Raw genomic sequence first — 15,547 nt, 5'->3', positions numbered from 1 at the left:
GAAAGAGCAATAAAGAGGTTCTTATAACTCAAAGCATTATATATGACCATGTTCTGAAATTTAATGAACTTCCGAGGCACTTGCTGACCCGTAGTGTTCTCTTAGTTCCCAAATCTCAACTAGATCTATAAATTTAACAGAGACAACATGTAGTCAGCCTCATCACTGTCTATTAAAAGGTCCTTCATATCTAGTTTAGAGTAATCAATAAGGAGCGAGATATATATAACCATGATGATTGACCGGCTATATGAATTCATGCGATCGTCCAGTAAAGCTACCCAAGTGACCGGGAAGCCAATTTCTGAGGTAAATACTTGATACTATTTATTGGTCAAACGGCAATGAAAAACTATCACAGTTCCGTGACACGGTCCTTCTGACGAATGGCGAGCTTGCCCGCCTGGCTAATCATGGCCTCGTAACCACTTCTCTCAAGGACACCGCCGTCGTCCTTGACAACCTCACGAGCCTCGAGTTCTTCAACAAGGCGCTGGTTCTCACGGTTGCCTTCCAGCAGGAACTTGAGGCACATCACGGCATGTTCCTTGATGTATGGGTTGTGAGCATCAAAGGCTGTGCAGCAGAGGATTGCCTCGACACCGCCGTAGCGGCGAATCTGTTCTTGGACTTCGGGACACTTCCAGACAAGAGACGAGAGGACCAGGACAACCAGTTTCTTGAGATTGCGCCACTCGAACTCGGAGGGGTCTTCGGTGATGGGTGGGGACTCTGGACGGGAGTCAACGCTACCACCGCCGTTGTCAATTGGGTCGGGGTCGCTTGGGTCGTAAGGACGCTCGACTGCGACAGGGCCCGGTTGAACATCGCTTGCGGGATCGTTGCGGGGTGGAGGTGGTGGGGGCACTGAACCGAAGGATAACTGGCTAAGCTGGCCCTTGGGGATGCTGGCTTCCAACTCCTTAATCAAGGTCACTAGGTCATATACGATCTCCCATTTGACGAGTAGGTTCTTCCAATCGTTGTTCTCCGTCAGGACAGCGAAGAATTCCAAGAACTGATATACACCCTCGTACACCCGTTCCATGTCCCACAGGTTGAGCGGGAAGTCCTCTGGCAGAGCACGCTCGGCTCGGATCTGGCCTTGAAGGTAGATGAGAGCGCAAGTCTCGGGAATGATGTTGCCACGGAAGATGGTAAAGATGTATCGGACGGTGAGAATATCAACTCGGTTGAGCGAAGACGGGTTGCGAGGAATGTTGGGTTGAGAAGATCCTGTCACCGAAGCAGGCGAGTACTTCGCACGGAAGATGTGGGTGAGAATCTTGATAACCACAGCTTGTGCCGGAGATATGATATCCTTTGGCTGGCCAAAGTCGGAGTAAGCGTGAGACATAAGTCCATTCTTGAGTACTGCCTCCATGATCTGGACCATCATCTTAAAGTAGAGCTCGTCATCCGGAAGATCCCAAGCAGCGATGAAGATAAGAAGTTCACGTAGAAGGTTGCGCCCGGTTTCTTGAGTGAGCAGTATGTGGCATCTGAGAGCTTGCATGTTTCTGGTTCCATTGCGTTCACCACCCTTCAGTCCAAAGCTGTCAACGATGCCGGCCTGAACGATCATAGGCAAAGCTTCGATCTCGGCGGGTCCAAGTACAAGTGGGATGTCTGTCAAAAGGCCGCGTTGCTGATCACCAGGGCGACCACGGTATTCATCATCCTCGTCGTCTTCCTCGTCACCGTCACCATCTGCACCATCATCATCCACGTCATCCACATCGTCGCCATCGACGCTTCCATCAGCCATAGCCTCCAAGCTCCGCGAGTCGTCGTCGCCGACTGTGTGTGCATCACCGTGGTCATAATCGTGCTCTTCGTCGCCATCGATATGTGATGGCTCCTGGAGACGAGCCATAAGCTCATCCTTGGCCTCTTGGAGGGTCTCGGCAGCAGACTGAGCAGACCGGGGCATGCTCGTGTCATCGTCCGTCACTGGTGCATCCACTGCGCCGAAATCGTTGATTTCAGGGAGATCTGCCCAGCAAAGACGAGGGAAGCCGGCTGTCAGACTGCGATCAATGGTTAAGATGGTCTTCTTCTTAGTGACCTCGTGGTCCGCCTCCTCTTCCTCGTCTTCATCCACCTCGTGTTCCTCCTCTACCTCTTCTTCTTCATGTTCTTCGGACTCGCCCTCGGGAAGGGCAGGTGGGATCTCACGAGCTCGCTCTTGAAGATCGGACCAACCATCCACCTTCGCTCCGAGTATCGCGGTTAGAGCAGCACGAATATCCTTGACCTGGTCTGGGTCCCGTCCCATCTCTTGAATGGCGCTCAGATCCCGTCCGAGGATTCTCTCCATGTGGTCCTTGATGTTGGCAAGAAGCAGCATAGCGGCCTCTTCCTTGATGGTAGCAGGCTCCCGAGGGAATTTGGCAATAGTCTCCAACAGGAGATCTTCCGCGGTCTGATCGTAAAGCGCACGAATAGGGGGGTTGATAACGCGCTCTCCAACCTGCACAATAGGCGCAACTCCTTCTCTAGGACTGGCATCGTCCAACGGTTCCTTGGGCTTGATGATATTTGTATCGGCGGTCGAATGATACCCGAATAGATCCAACCAGAGTACCATCTTGCGATGCTCGTTGTGCATAATAAAATTGTGGAGGTACTGGAGGCATGTAATCAATAGGCGCTTGTAGAGGTTGACCACTTTCTGCCAACGCTCCTCGTTCCGCGCATTTGTCTCGCCGTCGAAGCCTCTCGCAGTTACGCGCACGCAGGTGTCGATAAGCGCGAGAATTCGCTGATCGAACCCAGTTTCCGCAGCAAGGTTTTGCGCTTTCTTTGTCGTCGCGAGGAGGTTGCGGGCAATCGTGCAGAGGTCATTGAGACGCTCAATGTCCTTGACTAGAGAAAGGTAGTTGTATGCGATTAGGTTGGAGGATGAATGTTCGTAGCTCGCTGCCGGGCTTTTCCATGCGAAAGACTGGGATTCGAGCACTGGGATCGCTTTCGTGAGGACATTTGTGAGGCCTTGCCAGATGTCGGGTGACATGCCTAGGTTGTGACTATAGTCGCCTAACATCAGGATACTGAGCGACCAGGCCAGGTGTAGGGATCACTTACCGAACATCGCTCTCTTGGTGTGTTTTGTAGAGGATCTGCTTTCCAGCGGCAAGCATGTGCTCGAGGCGTTTGTCATCGATCATGCCCTTGGTCTCATAGTGGCTTAGAGTCCCCGCGAGAATCACCTTGAGCATCAGCTCAGCAGGTGTGCACAAAGGTTTTGAGTCCATGGCGAAAAATCCGAGCGTAGCCAAAAGAACAAGCGGGGGTGGGATGAGAGATCAAAGATTTGGAGGTGTGGGGAGACAAATTTTCCGCCCGCACGAACGCGCCTGCCCGAGCCTCCAAATCTCAACGAATACTTTTTGAGGTTATGTGGAATGAAAGAGACAAGTGATGAGAGAAGTCAATTTCAAGACCTTCAGCAAATCTGCTCATAGTGAAAAGATTCTTTACATCCTGGATATGATCCCAAGTACCGTTTAAGATCAATACAGAAGCCCGATCTCATTGCAAATAAATGTTACTTTCTTGTCATTTGCTCTCAGTTCTATCAACACTCAACAACGCTTTAAATGATCCCTTTGCCATCTCCTGACATCGTTGGGCGAACATAGTTTGGAGATTGGCAGAATAGTTTATCGCCTCGCCGCCTTGGCAAAATAAGGCGGTGATGGTGCTCAATCGAGTTCTGCTTTCATCGTAGAGTCCAGAGAATAATATTGACAGTGCTCTCAAGATGTCATTTTTGTTTCTATCAGACATCTTGCTGAAATATCACCCTGTCGCTCTAGCCAGAGAAGATCGGCACTGCCAGGCCCACCAGATGCATTAAGCTACTTCGGGCTAGTGTCATGCTTCTATAGATACCCGCCGAAATAGCAGAGTGCAGAGTGCAGAGTGCATCAATGATTGATTAGAAGGGAACGCCGTGAGTAAATTGTGACTTGTGAAAGACAGGTGTCTGTGTCAGGCCGATAACTGGCATCCTTGATTGTGATAGTGCTACCTAATTGTCCTCATCACAAACAAGGTCCGTCGCTCTCTTCGCGATAATGGTAAAGGTTCAGAAGCCTTTCAGAGTACCTTGAACTGGCTCAGGACTTGAGAGAAAAGGATTTGAGTCAGCCTGGAGCACCGATAAAAGCAATAGTCTCGTTTCGGGTACGTACCGGTGGCATGAGCTAATTCCGCTGGGGTATGCGCCTGCACATGGAGACTGATGCCCTCAAATGCGCGGTAAAGGTGGTCTTTGTTCGTTGTGTAATAGGTTTTGTCATGAATACCAGCCTTTTCGGGGACCCTGGAGTGAGAGTTTGAGCAATTAGCAAGCTGCATCGACATCACGCGACCACTAGGCGGGGTCAAGTAATACGGGGGTAACCAGGTCCACATACCAAGTGATGAAAACCAGTTTATGACGCTTATCCCCGCCAGTCGGGGAATCGTACTGGAAGTCGTAGACGGAGTAGAGACATTCGTTGTCCGGGAATTCTGTGAGGAACTCTTCGTAATTCTTGGATTTGCCGGACTTGGCGACGACAATGTTCTTGTCGTGAGCAGAAGCTTTGTAGAGAACGTAGTCGAGAGTGTCAGTTTCTTTGACCTGGTCAAAGACCTCCTCGCACTGAGGCGTGATGGTTGCGAATCCTCGTGTCATGGTTGGGAGAGATGGAGGAAGGAAGAGGGGAAGGTGGGAAGCTGAAAGGAGAGTCGATATTTATAGCAGAGTTTACCCCAGCATTCCGCGCGGGGATGGTCTGATCTACATTAAGGGCCGCTTTGTTACGTGTTGCAAGCATGCAATCATGACGGTAGCTATGTCTCCACTTGGCCCCTGTAGAGTCTATATCTCGTCATGACGTAAGCTCTCCCCGCATTATCAACATAAGCCGATATACATGCAGGTGAGCATAGAGGACCACGACCCTCTAAAATCCTTACTGCAATGCTTGTAATCCTAATGTTGGCAAAGTGGACTTGAAACTATAACCTCATGGGTGGAGCTCAGCAGTGACATGACAAGGAGCTGTCATAGCCGGATCACCTGATTTCCAATTAGATTATTGTCACACATTCGGCAAAGATGCTGTAGAACATATAAACTTTTATAAGTATTCATTAAACCTCAGACAACTGTGGGCAAGCTGGAGGGTACTACAAACTTAATATGTTCCAAAGCACGTTGACTGGCTAACGAAGACCTCCTTTTGATAGCTCAAATCCTTAAAACAACGGCTTTAAACCGATTTTGGCGAAAGCACCCTCTATATATAGAATCTATTGCCAATGGAGAGGCGGAACTAGATGATTTTCACTCAGTAAACGCATATATTTATCTCTCTGAAGCATGCGCAACTCCGCTAGGCGTCGAGGATTTGTATTAGTGACCCGAAGTGTCTCTATTATAGATATCGTTGTACTTCCCCAAAGCCTGGCTAGTCAGAATATCCGCTCCGATACCTTGAAAACGCGCAGGACTCAGAGCTTCCAAGAGCTGCCCATCCTCCTCCGAAGAGCTGTCAATTCCACCCAGAATCTTCCGTGACAGCAGCTTCGCTGTTCCAGCAGCAGTAGTAACCCAGATCGCAGCGGCCATCCACAGGTTGCCAACATCTGACACTTGCCCTGCAAGTGGGAGATTGTCAGGCGTCACGGAGAAGATGCCATTGAACGGTCGTTTGACTGCCCAGGCATCCGAGTCGGCATTGCATCCGTTCAGTTGGAATTGATCGCCATTCTTCAAGTATGAGGCTGCCTCGGAAAGAACTTTATCGAAGCTGGGTGGCCAAGCTCCGATGGCGGTATCCACAGGATCGAGCTGCAGGGGAGTGTGATCGTAACTACCCAGCCCGTCCCGATCTCCATGATCTCTGGCGTAGACATGATGATCGAGCCAGCGAACAAATGGGTACGGGATTCCAGTGCGGAGAGGTCGAGATGAGGTAAATGTGTAAGGGTGTGCAACTGGAACAATGGGGACTGGAAGCTTGGTGATTGAAGCTTGATAGCCGGCCGTACCTGTCAAAGATGGAGTCCAAATACCAGTGGCAAGTATGGCAATACTGCCTTGCGTGTCAATATTCCCGTTGGCAGTCTGAAGGACTTTTATCTGTGCAACTTGTCCATCTTTGCCATCTGTGACCTCGAAGCCAGTAACAGAGGCCTCGACAAAGTCCACAGCTCGGCTTCGAGCTTGATCAAAGTAGTAAGAAGTGATGGCCTGCGCATTGGCTGTCCCATCCGACGAGAAACGCAGCCCAAGTTTCACCGTATCGGCGTCGATGAAATCTGGAGCAAGGAACGCCGCTGCCTCTGGTGTGATAAGTTCAGCGGGCAGGCCAGCAGCTTCTGCTAGCTCACGTCGGCGATGCAATGTCTCCACTCCTGATGCTGTTGATGAAAGCTCCAGCCCCCCGACGGTGTTAAAGCCACCGGGGATAGTGCGATACTCTGAAACGGTATCTTTAGCAAGTCTAGTCAGCACGGGCGACTCATTGAGTTGGCCGACGAAGCCGGGGGCATGACCCGTAGACCCAACAGGCTTTTCTAAACACTTGTCGATGAGAACAATGTGATGTCCATTCTTATTTTGGGAGAGGTGGAAGGCGAGAGCTGCGCCCACGATACCTCCTCCAACGATGAAGATTCGTTGGGAGGAGGGAGCTTCGTTCAGATCCGTGATTTTCACTGTCGGTAACATCTTGTGAGCGATTTGGAGTTGGAAGCTGACAATTCCCAAAATCAATGTTTTCCAGGATAGCACCAAATACTGCTGATTTCCATGCAAACTATAAGAGTTGCTGAATGAGCCCGATATCGGGGAAGCGTGGCTTCTCTCGTATCCATTTTAAGCCGATTGTATGCGCAATGAAGGGCTGGGTGATTGATTCGCTCTCGAATGACTCATTTCGCAACATCATTCGATGGCACAGCCTGTTGATGCGCTAAATATAGGCGCGGTGTAGGATACAAGCAAGGAAGCAATTTGCGAGTGTGGAGACGTGGCCACAGTGTATTCAATTGAAGCCAACCGGTGACCATCTATCTACGCCCATTATTCGACCGTCGAACAGATAGTCCTATCACATCGCGTAGATTATCCCAGAAGCCTAAATCATAGATGTTGTCAACATCTCGCATACTGTCAAGTCGCTTCCATCGCGGATCGGGTGGCATGTCATGGCCAGGACGACGAACGATGCAATTAGAATCAGAGGCCAATAAACACCCTTCTGTTGGAGGATCATTGTCAGTGACAAGAATCTGATCAGTGTGGATAGGCCAGGCTTGATCATGGGGGGTCATCGGAAGAGGATTCTCAAAGATCAAGCTTCGCTTTGTCTTGAAAACATATCCATCCTCGACATCATCCTTCCAGTACGACCACTTGGATGTCTCATTGGTAGTTGTACCAGCCCAGATCAAGTATACATGGTAAGCCAAGAAGGCACCCGCCAGCGGGGCAGTCATAAGCATCAAGAGGAAGACAGTTCCAATCCGGGGATCGGCGGAAATCACAATACCCCACATGTTGAAGTACATGGTCCAGCCTTGAATGGCGGCCCTCATATCTGGCGATATGAGCTCTTCAAGGGTCTCGGAGAGCAAGACATAGCCAAGATAAGATCCGTAGACCAGCATGGCAGAGAGTGACAGGAGCAGCGAGATGAAATAAATGCAGTTGTTGGCTCCAACACAGTTCATAAGCCAGACACAGTGGTGATCGTGTCTCGAGACACAGGCGTTGCAGAAACTGCAGTGCTTGCTGCGCGCCGGCTTGAGGAAGTCACAGGTCGTGCACCGGGATCCTGGATGGAAGAGGACTCGGTCGTATGGGTATCGTTTCATTTCTTCTTCGTGATTCTCAGGTGTGATGAATGACTTAGTCGTTACACACTTGTACAGAAGAGCATAACACAACAAAACAGCACCAGTGACTGAAAGTTTATGGCAGCTCGACAATCGAGGCCATGCAGCTGGGACGAACGCCCCTTCGCCAATCACAAGTAGTGCCACAAAAAATATCTATTGTAATATATATCAGTATGTATGTCGCTTCAAACATCAAAATACATACCAAAACCAAAGGATGATTCTCCTTCAGTACATAGCTACCGGACCGAGTCCAGCACCGCACTATCCTTCCGCCTAAGAAGCGATTGTCGACTATAGTAACTCCATTGGGAATATGAACCCATAGGATTCGATGTAAGAATGCGACCGGTGTTTTTCTTGATCAATTAGCTGCTGCTGGAAACACCTAGGCGCATTCCCTTACCTGAAGGCCGGTAGCCTGCCAAACAGAGCAATAAAGGTGAACGCTGAGATTCCCAGAATCACTAGACCGACCGTTCGGAGAGCACCCATTTTATTCCTAGGAATTTTCTGGTCACTCGTGCATCATCTCGCAATTTCTCAAAGTTCCTTTGGGATGTCCTTGATGCGTGGTCAGCGCCGAGTTGGTTTTGTGTACACCACGTGACCGCCGTTTCCATCCTAACACCAACTTTCAACGCGCAACCTTCTCGACAAGTTTACCTGATCATTTCAGACTTATCCTCGGCGTTTAATGAAAGGCTGGTATTGTGCACAGGCCTTTTGCCCGTGAATTATGAGACTTGTGATACGTTGACACGTGATATCGCGTCCAGAAGTCAAAGTCACCAACAACATCTTCGGTGGGGATATCACTGAAAATGGCATCCCAGAGTGATCGAGGGGCAGGGGATAGCCTGTTCAAAGGTGCCCGATTCTGGTTGTCTCAGACCGTTCCCCAAAGGCTCAGATTCAAGGAAATGATAGCGGTTTGTCGCCACGCCATCTATTTGATAGATCGAGAAGTTGACTGATGTAGAATCATGGTGGCATCGTGGTACTCATGGAAAAAGATGCCGACGTGAAGCTGGTAGATCACGCAAAGAAAGGGATTCCTCCCGATACGTGAGTTCTCTGTCCTGGCTTGACCGAAAAGCATATTAACGAAATGATAGATACTCCTATCAATATGTTGAACAGTCTATTCGCAATGGTCGACTAGAAGACCTTGAAGCACACAAATCTGGGGGGTCCAAACCTCGTCCATCTGGGGCATTTCATATTGCAACCAAAGGAACTAGACAATCCTTCACTTTAAAGGATGACCAGATCTTGTTTGACTGGATTACCCACATTCAGAAGGAAGATCCCGGGTCTCCTCTCATGGGCAACAAAATATACCAGGTACTGGAAGAAATTGTATGGTGGAACGCTTTCATTTGAAGAAGAAAAGACGCTAATGCTCGAGCCGCAGTTCCCTCATCATTCGTGGCAATCGTGGCGTACTCGATATGTGAAGCAGCTGCGTGAAAGGTCTCGTCCTGGGGGTGGAGTTCCCGAACTACGCCCCGAGTTTCTGAAAGATGTCCCATCTGTCTCGAAGCGAAAGCGAGATTCAGATCTCAGCGCTGTCGAGACAACCCAGTCAACCGATTCACCCTCAAAAAAAAGGGCGGTTGATATTGCTTCCAGCTTGTCTCAGTCAGTGCCTCGCTTGAAATCCGGTAAACAACCAGAACCGGCAAATATGACACCAAAAGTGGCATCAAGCACCCAACGCAAAGATCCTGTTGACCCATCTCCAACGGCAAAGGCACATGGGATTCGTGGAGACCCCATCCCATTCCAGGTTCCAAGTCCTTTTGCAAATACTCGTCGTGGAAACCTTGCATTCCCACCTCCACAATTCAATACTTCACAACAGCCAATTGACACAACACAGCCACCAGCCAACACAACACACTCACCATTTAATTCAGTACAACCGCCAGTTAATGCAACAGAGCCGCCAGTAAAAGTGCCGGTTAATAAAACACAGCAGCAAGTTCCCATTCCCCAATCAAAGAACGAAATACCAGTCCTCATTTCTCGCCCAAGGGGAGACAACGCTTTTGCCCAGTCAGGTCTGTTTACGAAACAGCTGAACAAGAACAGACCTCCAGTTGAGGATCTATTTAAAGACCCAGTGGACGCTATGTTCTTAGAACTACCTTTCTTCCCATCAAGTCCAAGCCCAGAACCGATGGACGACGACGTGAGCGACGGACCAGACGTGGACACCTGGATTGATGAAAGGCTTAGTCGAGGTGTTGATGAAAGTCACGTCTTTGACGCCTTGCGCTGCACAAGCATGGTTCCAGACATGGCAGACAAGGTTCTACAACAGCTCGCTGCAGGGAATGGGATCCCTGAGGGTGTCCCTGGAGTGTGGACAGCGGATGACGATCGATGTCTACAGGCCGAAGAAAGGGCAAAAGTGGAACGAGCCTTGACGAAACACGGTGCTGATTTCGTGAAGGAACGGTGGGAGTACTACCGAATGGCGCGGGAGACAGGCCTCATTTATTGATATCCATGGGAGACTTTATCTTTATCCGGCGTACGAAAGGAAATTGGCGGGAAGGAAACGTGAAATTATTCAAAGTTAAATGCACATGGTATAGCCGGCTGTTAGGAGACAAAATGACCAAATAACTCCGGTTGTAAAGACCCAAAAATGAAGACAAAGAAAATCCCGCTAGACAAAACAAAGGACGAATCGAATGTGAAGAGATATCTGTGCCATGAGCAAAGACGCGTTGGCTAAATCCGTAGAGAGCATTTATTGTAGTTTACTCTCCTTTTATTTCCCCATATTCATGAAGGAACTGCTCGCACGTGTGACCATGTCAGGCTTATATGTTGGAAACGATCAAACAAATGATGTGTTCAACTATCCTTGAAAACGCTGCAAGGGGTGTTAGTATGCGCCGGGGATTGTGGGGGGATAGCTGGGCTCACAGATGAGATTCGTAGAATTTAAGCATCTAATGAACAATTAGCATCATCGATTTCCTGAGTGTTACAGCCGAGGCTGACTTGCCTTCATTGGGCACTTCTCATAGCAAGCCTCAACGATGACCCTCGATTTACGTCCGTTGGTAAAGACGAGCCAGGCGTACAGGCCATTGTCATCGGGGTCGCGAACAATTGTGTCAACTTCTTGGACAAGGTTATCCCAGCTCTTGCCCTTTGGTAACCAGCCAGTGCCATTTTCCTCGACGTCCGCCTCTTCTCCCTTGATGTCCTTCTGTGACTTGCGACGCTGTCGCTTGGGTTCGGCAGCTGCTGAAAGGCTTGTGGTAACTGTGTCGCTCTTGGAGTCCGCCATGGACTTGCGCTTGCGGCCCGGCTTGGCCTTCGGTGCGGGTAATTCTGGCCTTCCGCCAACCTTCTTGTAGTAGGCTGCCAGAACGTCACCGGCTCCCTCTCTAGATCGCTTGTCAGTAAAAGCGCACGGGCAGGTCTCACGCTTTAGATCTCAATGCACTCGCATACGTACTCGAGACCTTCTTCTTCCTCCCATGTTTGATCGGTCGGGTCTTCGTAGCCCTTCCACTTGACTAAAAGCTTGAGGGTGCCCTAACAATTGCGGATCAGCTTGTCGCACGCAGAATGAAGCTTGAGGGGGCTGTGGCTGACCTACATCATCCAACCAGCTGTGCTCAACGATCTTCTCAACAATGTAACTGTTTCTCGTCAGCTATTCAGCTGCGCGATTGAGCTGGAACGCGCCACTCACACTCCCTCCTCCTCCTCGTCGTCGTCTTCGTCTTCGTCTTCGTCGGAATCGTTATCGATGGCTTTGTCATTTGCTTGAACCTCGGGCGCATCTCTGAAAGGAATGTCCCCAGACTCGGTGTCTGATTGATCCTCCACGGGAGCTAGATAGCCCAGAAGGTCAAAAGTCAATAACGATGCTCAAGCGCGAATATGCGATGTACAACGATGAGCTCACTTACGAGGCATGGTTGGTCGGAACGGTGAAATGAGGTTTGCGATTTGTGAGAACAGATTGGCGATACGAGGTCAATACCTCAATTGTGGCCCTGAATTTGCTCGAAATCAAGATTGTCGCACCGCATACAAAGCAATGATGGAAACGCGTGAAGGCGGACAGGAGACGCTAGTCCCCTTCGGGTAGTCAGAATTTCATTTGTCGAAAGTGCATTTCGGGAAGCTTCAACCCCTCGGATTTCAGTCAAGCTGTGTTTTTTGGTTCTCGCTCACTCTTGATACTATTTTCTCTTCGGAGCTCTCTCTCTTTTTATTCATTATACCCTGCCAGGTGGCAGCCCACCGTCAATATGGCAATGCGTAAGGAGCACCCCCCATACCCCTCATTCTGGAAATGTGCTATGGCTAACTATCTCCATTTTGGTCGTGAACAGAGCTTGATATGTCTCAAGGTGATTATCTATCGAATTCCCGCACGAGATAAATCGAATCCGGTTACTGATGCTCAGGGGTACAGCCCAAGTCTTGAAGGACGAACAGGGACGGCCATTCATCGTCGTTCGGGAGTACGTTCACCGCTACGCCGACCTTTCTGCTTTTATATACCATTGAGGGTCAAATGATGGGTAATAAGGGCTGACGGAGATGTGATAAAACAGTCAGGGAAAGAAGAAGAGACAGCACGGCACCGAGGCTGTCAAGTCACACATTGTTGCCGCTAAGACAGTGGCCAGCATTGTCAAGACTTCCCTGGTATGGTACTCAACAACCAATGACGGAACAACATCTGATTCTCATTGATAGGGTCCCCGTGGTCTCGACAAGATTCTGATCTCCGCCGACGGCGATATCACCGTCACCAACGATGGCGCAACCATTCTCGGCCAGGTGCGGCTCCGAACTCCTTTTCCTCCGCGAGATTTGATTTCGATATGGGAAGCTAATGTGTGGGATATGGACAGATGGATATCACAAACAACGTTGCAAAGCTCCTAGTCGAGCTCTCGAAGTCTCAGGATGAGGAGATTGGTGATGGTACAACCGGTGTCGTGGTGCTCGCAGCCGCCATGCTGGAGCAAGCCTCCGATCTCATCGACAAGGGCATCCACCCCATCCGTATCGCCGATGGATATGACCAGGCCTGCGAGATTGCCGTTGCCGAACTCGACAAGATCAGTGACGAAATTCTTTTCAGCAAAGACGATACCTCCAACCTCCTCCAAGTGGCCAAGACCAGTCTCGGCAGCAAGATGTATGGGCTTGTTGATATGAGATCAAAAGTTAAGTGCTGACAAATTTCGCAGTGTCTCCAAGTCTCACGACCAATTCGCCAAGATCGCCATTGATGCTGTGCTTTCTGTTGCCGACCTTGAGCGCAAGGATGTCGACTTTGAGTTGATCAAGGTGGACGGCAAGGTCGGTGGATCTCTCGAGGACTCTCTGCTTGTGCAGGGTGTCATTGTGGACAAGGACTTTTCTCACCCCCAGATGCCCGACGAGGTTCGGGATGCCAAGCTGGCTATCCTCACCTGTCCCTTCGAGCCCCCTAAGCCCAAGACTAAGCACAAACTTGACATCACATCCGTCGAGGAGTTCAAGAAGTTGCAGGATTACGAGAAGGAGAAGTTCACAGAGATGATTCAGCAGCTGAAGGACTCTGGTGCCAATCTTGTTATCTGTCAGTGGGGTTTCGATGACGAGGCCAACCACCTTCTGCTTCAGAATGAGCTCCCTGCTGTCCGCTGGGTCGGTGGACCCGAGATTGAGCTGATTGCCATTGCCACCAATGGCCGCATTGTACCCCGTTTCGAGGATTTGACCGCTGATAAGCTCGGTACTGCTGGTAAGGTCCGTGAGATGAGCTTCGGTACCACACGAGAGAAGATGCTGGTTATCGAGGAGTGTGCCAACAGCCGTGCTGTGACTGTTTTCATTCGTGGAAGTAACAAGATGGTGAGTAGACCTGCGATATGAAAAGGGATGTATCAGTTGCTAATATCCTACAGATCATTGATGAGGCCAAGCGGTCACTACACGATGCTCTATGTGTCGTCCGCAACCTGGTCCGTGACAACCGTGTTGTTTATGGTGGTGGTGCTGCTGAGATTGCTTGCTCTCTCGCCGTTGAGGATGCTGCTGTCAAGAGCCCTGGCATTGAGCAATATGCCATGCGCGCTTTCGCTGATGCGCTTGATGCCATTCCTCTCGCTCTCGCTGAGAACTCTGGTCTCAGCCCTATTGAGACCCTTGCTGCTATCAAGTCGCGTCAAGTTAAAGAGAAGAACACCCGTCTCGGTGTTGACTGCATGCAGACCGGTACCAATGGTAAGTTGAACTTGATGAACCTTCGTCGAAATTTATCAGCTAACTTCTGTCTTAGACATGCGCGAGCACTTTGCCATTGACCCCCTGATCGGCAAGCGCCAGCAGCTTCTGCTTGCCACTCAGCTTTGCCGTATGGTTCTTAAGGTATGACCCTCGTTCTCTTCTTTTTTTAGTTCCCATACTAATTGTAATCAGATCAACAACGTTATCATCTCCGGTGACGACGAGTCAGAGTTCTAGATTCCTCGACTCAGTAATCGACGATGATAAAGAAAAAAAATTGATGATTCTGGCTTGCCTATGTAAAAACATGGTCCCTTACATAGAACCTTTCGGTTGCAATGAAAGCGAAAGGATTGATAATGCTTCCCCTTGCCAACATTCTTGCTCTAATTTAGGCATGAGCTCCACGGACATATCTCTAGATGTAAGCACCACAAGGCCTGTCGATAGGTTACAACTACCATAAGACACCGTCGTGTGGTCTGTCCAAGGCAGGACGAAAAGGAACTTCCGACTTCGACAGAGAGGAAAGCGACACAAGATCGATACCAGTACTTTACTGAAACTAACATATTAGGCCATTCATACACTTTTCGTCGCGATCCGTGTCTCCATTCGGAACCGTCAGGGCTTTGCCATCACGAGGATTCACCCGATCTGCCGAGGAACAACACCGTACAGAAGAAAAAGATCACACCATCTACACCCTCTCTTCAGATGTTTCCGACATCAATTGCCGACTCTAAGTTTCGGGGATATTCTCCTGTCCAACCTCGGTATATCATTTCCCACGAACTCCCTCTAGGCCCAATAAAGGGTGACTGGTGACCTGCCCCCAACGAGAGATCAACACTGCCATGTTAACCGGATACGAGAAATCGGACATATGGCTCTTTTTCTTTAGGTCGGGCGGTGGTCACCTCATGCATTGTATTGTGCATCCGAGTCTGAGTCTTGGTCATGATGCTATATCAAATGAGTGATGCGTTGTTCACCTTGATACCTCGGTCTGCTGTCCTCTCCTTTCTCCCTCTCTCCTATTTCTTCCATGGTCACGACTACTATTTTTGCGACGATTCACATGGTACCTGATTTTTCTTCATGGATACGAGTTACGACGATCTGATCGTCGGTGCAGGTCGAGTCGGTCTTGGATGAAGTAATTTGCACGACATGCACGCAAGGTATGGAGAATATGGTAGTGATCAGCGATCTCCAGCTTTGCGGTGCCATTTCTTCTAGGTTGGTGTTATGCAAGATACGAAGAATAAAGTCTAACCTCCTCCAACCTACACTGAAGGGTAGGTATTGTCTAGAAATGGTAAGCTCTTTGGTCTCATGTCTTGCGCTTTGCTGTGATATTGCTCGTTCGGGGAAC

General features: G+C 49.6%; 7 protein-coding genes across 7 annotated transcripts; 2 read left to right on the top strand and 5 right to left on the bottom strand.

Moving 5' to 3' along the window:
• Positions 1–355: 355 nt before the first annotated feature.
• N7511_001355 (Ataxin-10 homo-association domain-containing protein) lies at positions 356–3,257 on the bottom strand (the record flags this gene model as incomplete). The annotated part of the gene is made up of 2 exons (XM_057123780.1): positions 356–3,029; positions 3,088–3,257. 2 exons carry the CDS (start codon positions 3,255–3,257, stop codon positions 356–358), a joined length of 2,844 nt encoding a protein of 947 aa, XP_056989513.1.
• An 847-nt stretch (positions 3,258–4,104) lies between these two features.
• N7511_001354 (actin-binding ADF family protein) lies at positions 4,105–4,687 on the bottom strand (the record flags this gene model as incomplete). Its single annotated transcript, XM_057123779.1, has 3 exons — positions 4,105–4,130; positions 4,200–4,330; positions 4,425–4,687. 3 exons carry the CDS (start codon positions 4,685–4,687, stop codon positions 4,105–4,107), a joined length of 420 nt encoding a protein of 139 aa, XP_056989512.1.
• Positions 4,688–5,410: 723 nt separating this feature from the next.
• Positions 5,411–6,730, bottom strand: N7511_001353 (NAD(P)/FAD-dependent oxidoreductase; the record flags this gene model as incomplete). Its single annotated transcript, XM_057123778.1, has 1 exon — positions 5,411–6,730. One exon carries the CDS (start codon positions 6,728–6,730, stop codon positions 5,411–5,413), a length of 1,320 nt encoding a protein of 439 aa, XP_056989511.1.
• Positions 6,731–7,071: 341 nt separating this feature from the next.
• On the bottom strand, positions 7,072–7,878 carry N7511_001352 (DHHC family palmitoyltransferase; the record flags this gene model as incomplete). Its single annotated transcript, XM_057123777.1, has 1 exon — positions 7,072–7,878. The coding sequence occupies one exon, from the start codon at positions 7,876–7,878 to the stop codon at positions 7,072–7,074; it is 807 nt and encodes a 268-aa protein (XP_056989510.1).
• Positions 7,879–8,726: 848 nt separating this feature from the next.
• Positions 8,727–10,414, top strand: N7511_001351 (putative transcription factor Rap1; the record flags this gene model as incomplete). The annotated part of the gene is made up of 4 exons (XM_057123776.1): positions 8,727–8,834; positions 8,885–8,970; positions 9,021–9,264; positions 9,320–10,414. 4 exons carry the CDS (start codon positions 8,727–8,729, stop codon positions 10,412–10,414), a joined length of 1,533 nt encoding a protein of 510 aa, XP_056989509.1.
• A 492-nt stretch (positions 10,415–10,906) lies between these two features.
• On the bottom strand, positions 10,907–11,853 carry N7511_001350 (chromo domain-containing protein; the record flags this gene model as incomplete). Its single annotated transcript, XM_057123775.1, has 5 exons — positions 10,907–11,315; positions 11,387–11,466; positions 11,531–11,573; positions 11,627–11,768; positions 11,847–11,853. 5 exons carry the CDS (start codon positions 11,851–11,853, stop codon positions 10,907–10,909), a joined length of 681 nt encoding a protein of 226 aa, XP_056989508.1.
• Positions 11,854–12,191: 338 nt separating this feature from the next.
• On the top strand, positions 12,192–14,406 carry N7511_001349 (chaperonin-containing T-complex subunit CCT5; the record flags this gene model as incomplete). The annotated part of the gene is made up of 10 exons (XM_057123774.1): positions 12,192–12,201; positions 12,276–12,293; positions 12,359–12,407; positions 12,501–12,594; positions 12,646–12,729; positions 12,804–13,093; positions 13,146–13,794; positions 13,848–14,166; positions 14,222–14,310; positions 14,362–14,406. 10 exons carry the CDS (start codon positions 12,192–12,194, stop codon positions 14,404–14,406), a joined length of 1,647 nt encoding a protein of 548 aa, XP_056989507.1.
• Positions 14,407–15,547: the final 1,141 nt, after the last annotated feature.

The sequence above is a fragment of the Penicillium nucicola genome (assembly GCF_028828085.1).
Source record: "Penicillium nucicola strain IBT 29836 chromosome Unknown utg000001l, whole genome shotgun sequence".
Classification (NCBI taxonomy): Eukaryota; Fungi; Ascomycota; class Eurotiomycetes; order Eurotiales; family Aspergillaceae; genus Penicillium; species Penicillium nucicola.
Note: the sequence above shows the minus strand (reverse complement) of the source record. Positions and strands in the feature narration are given on the sequence as shown.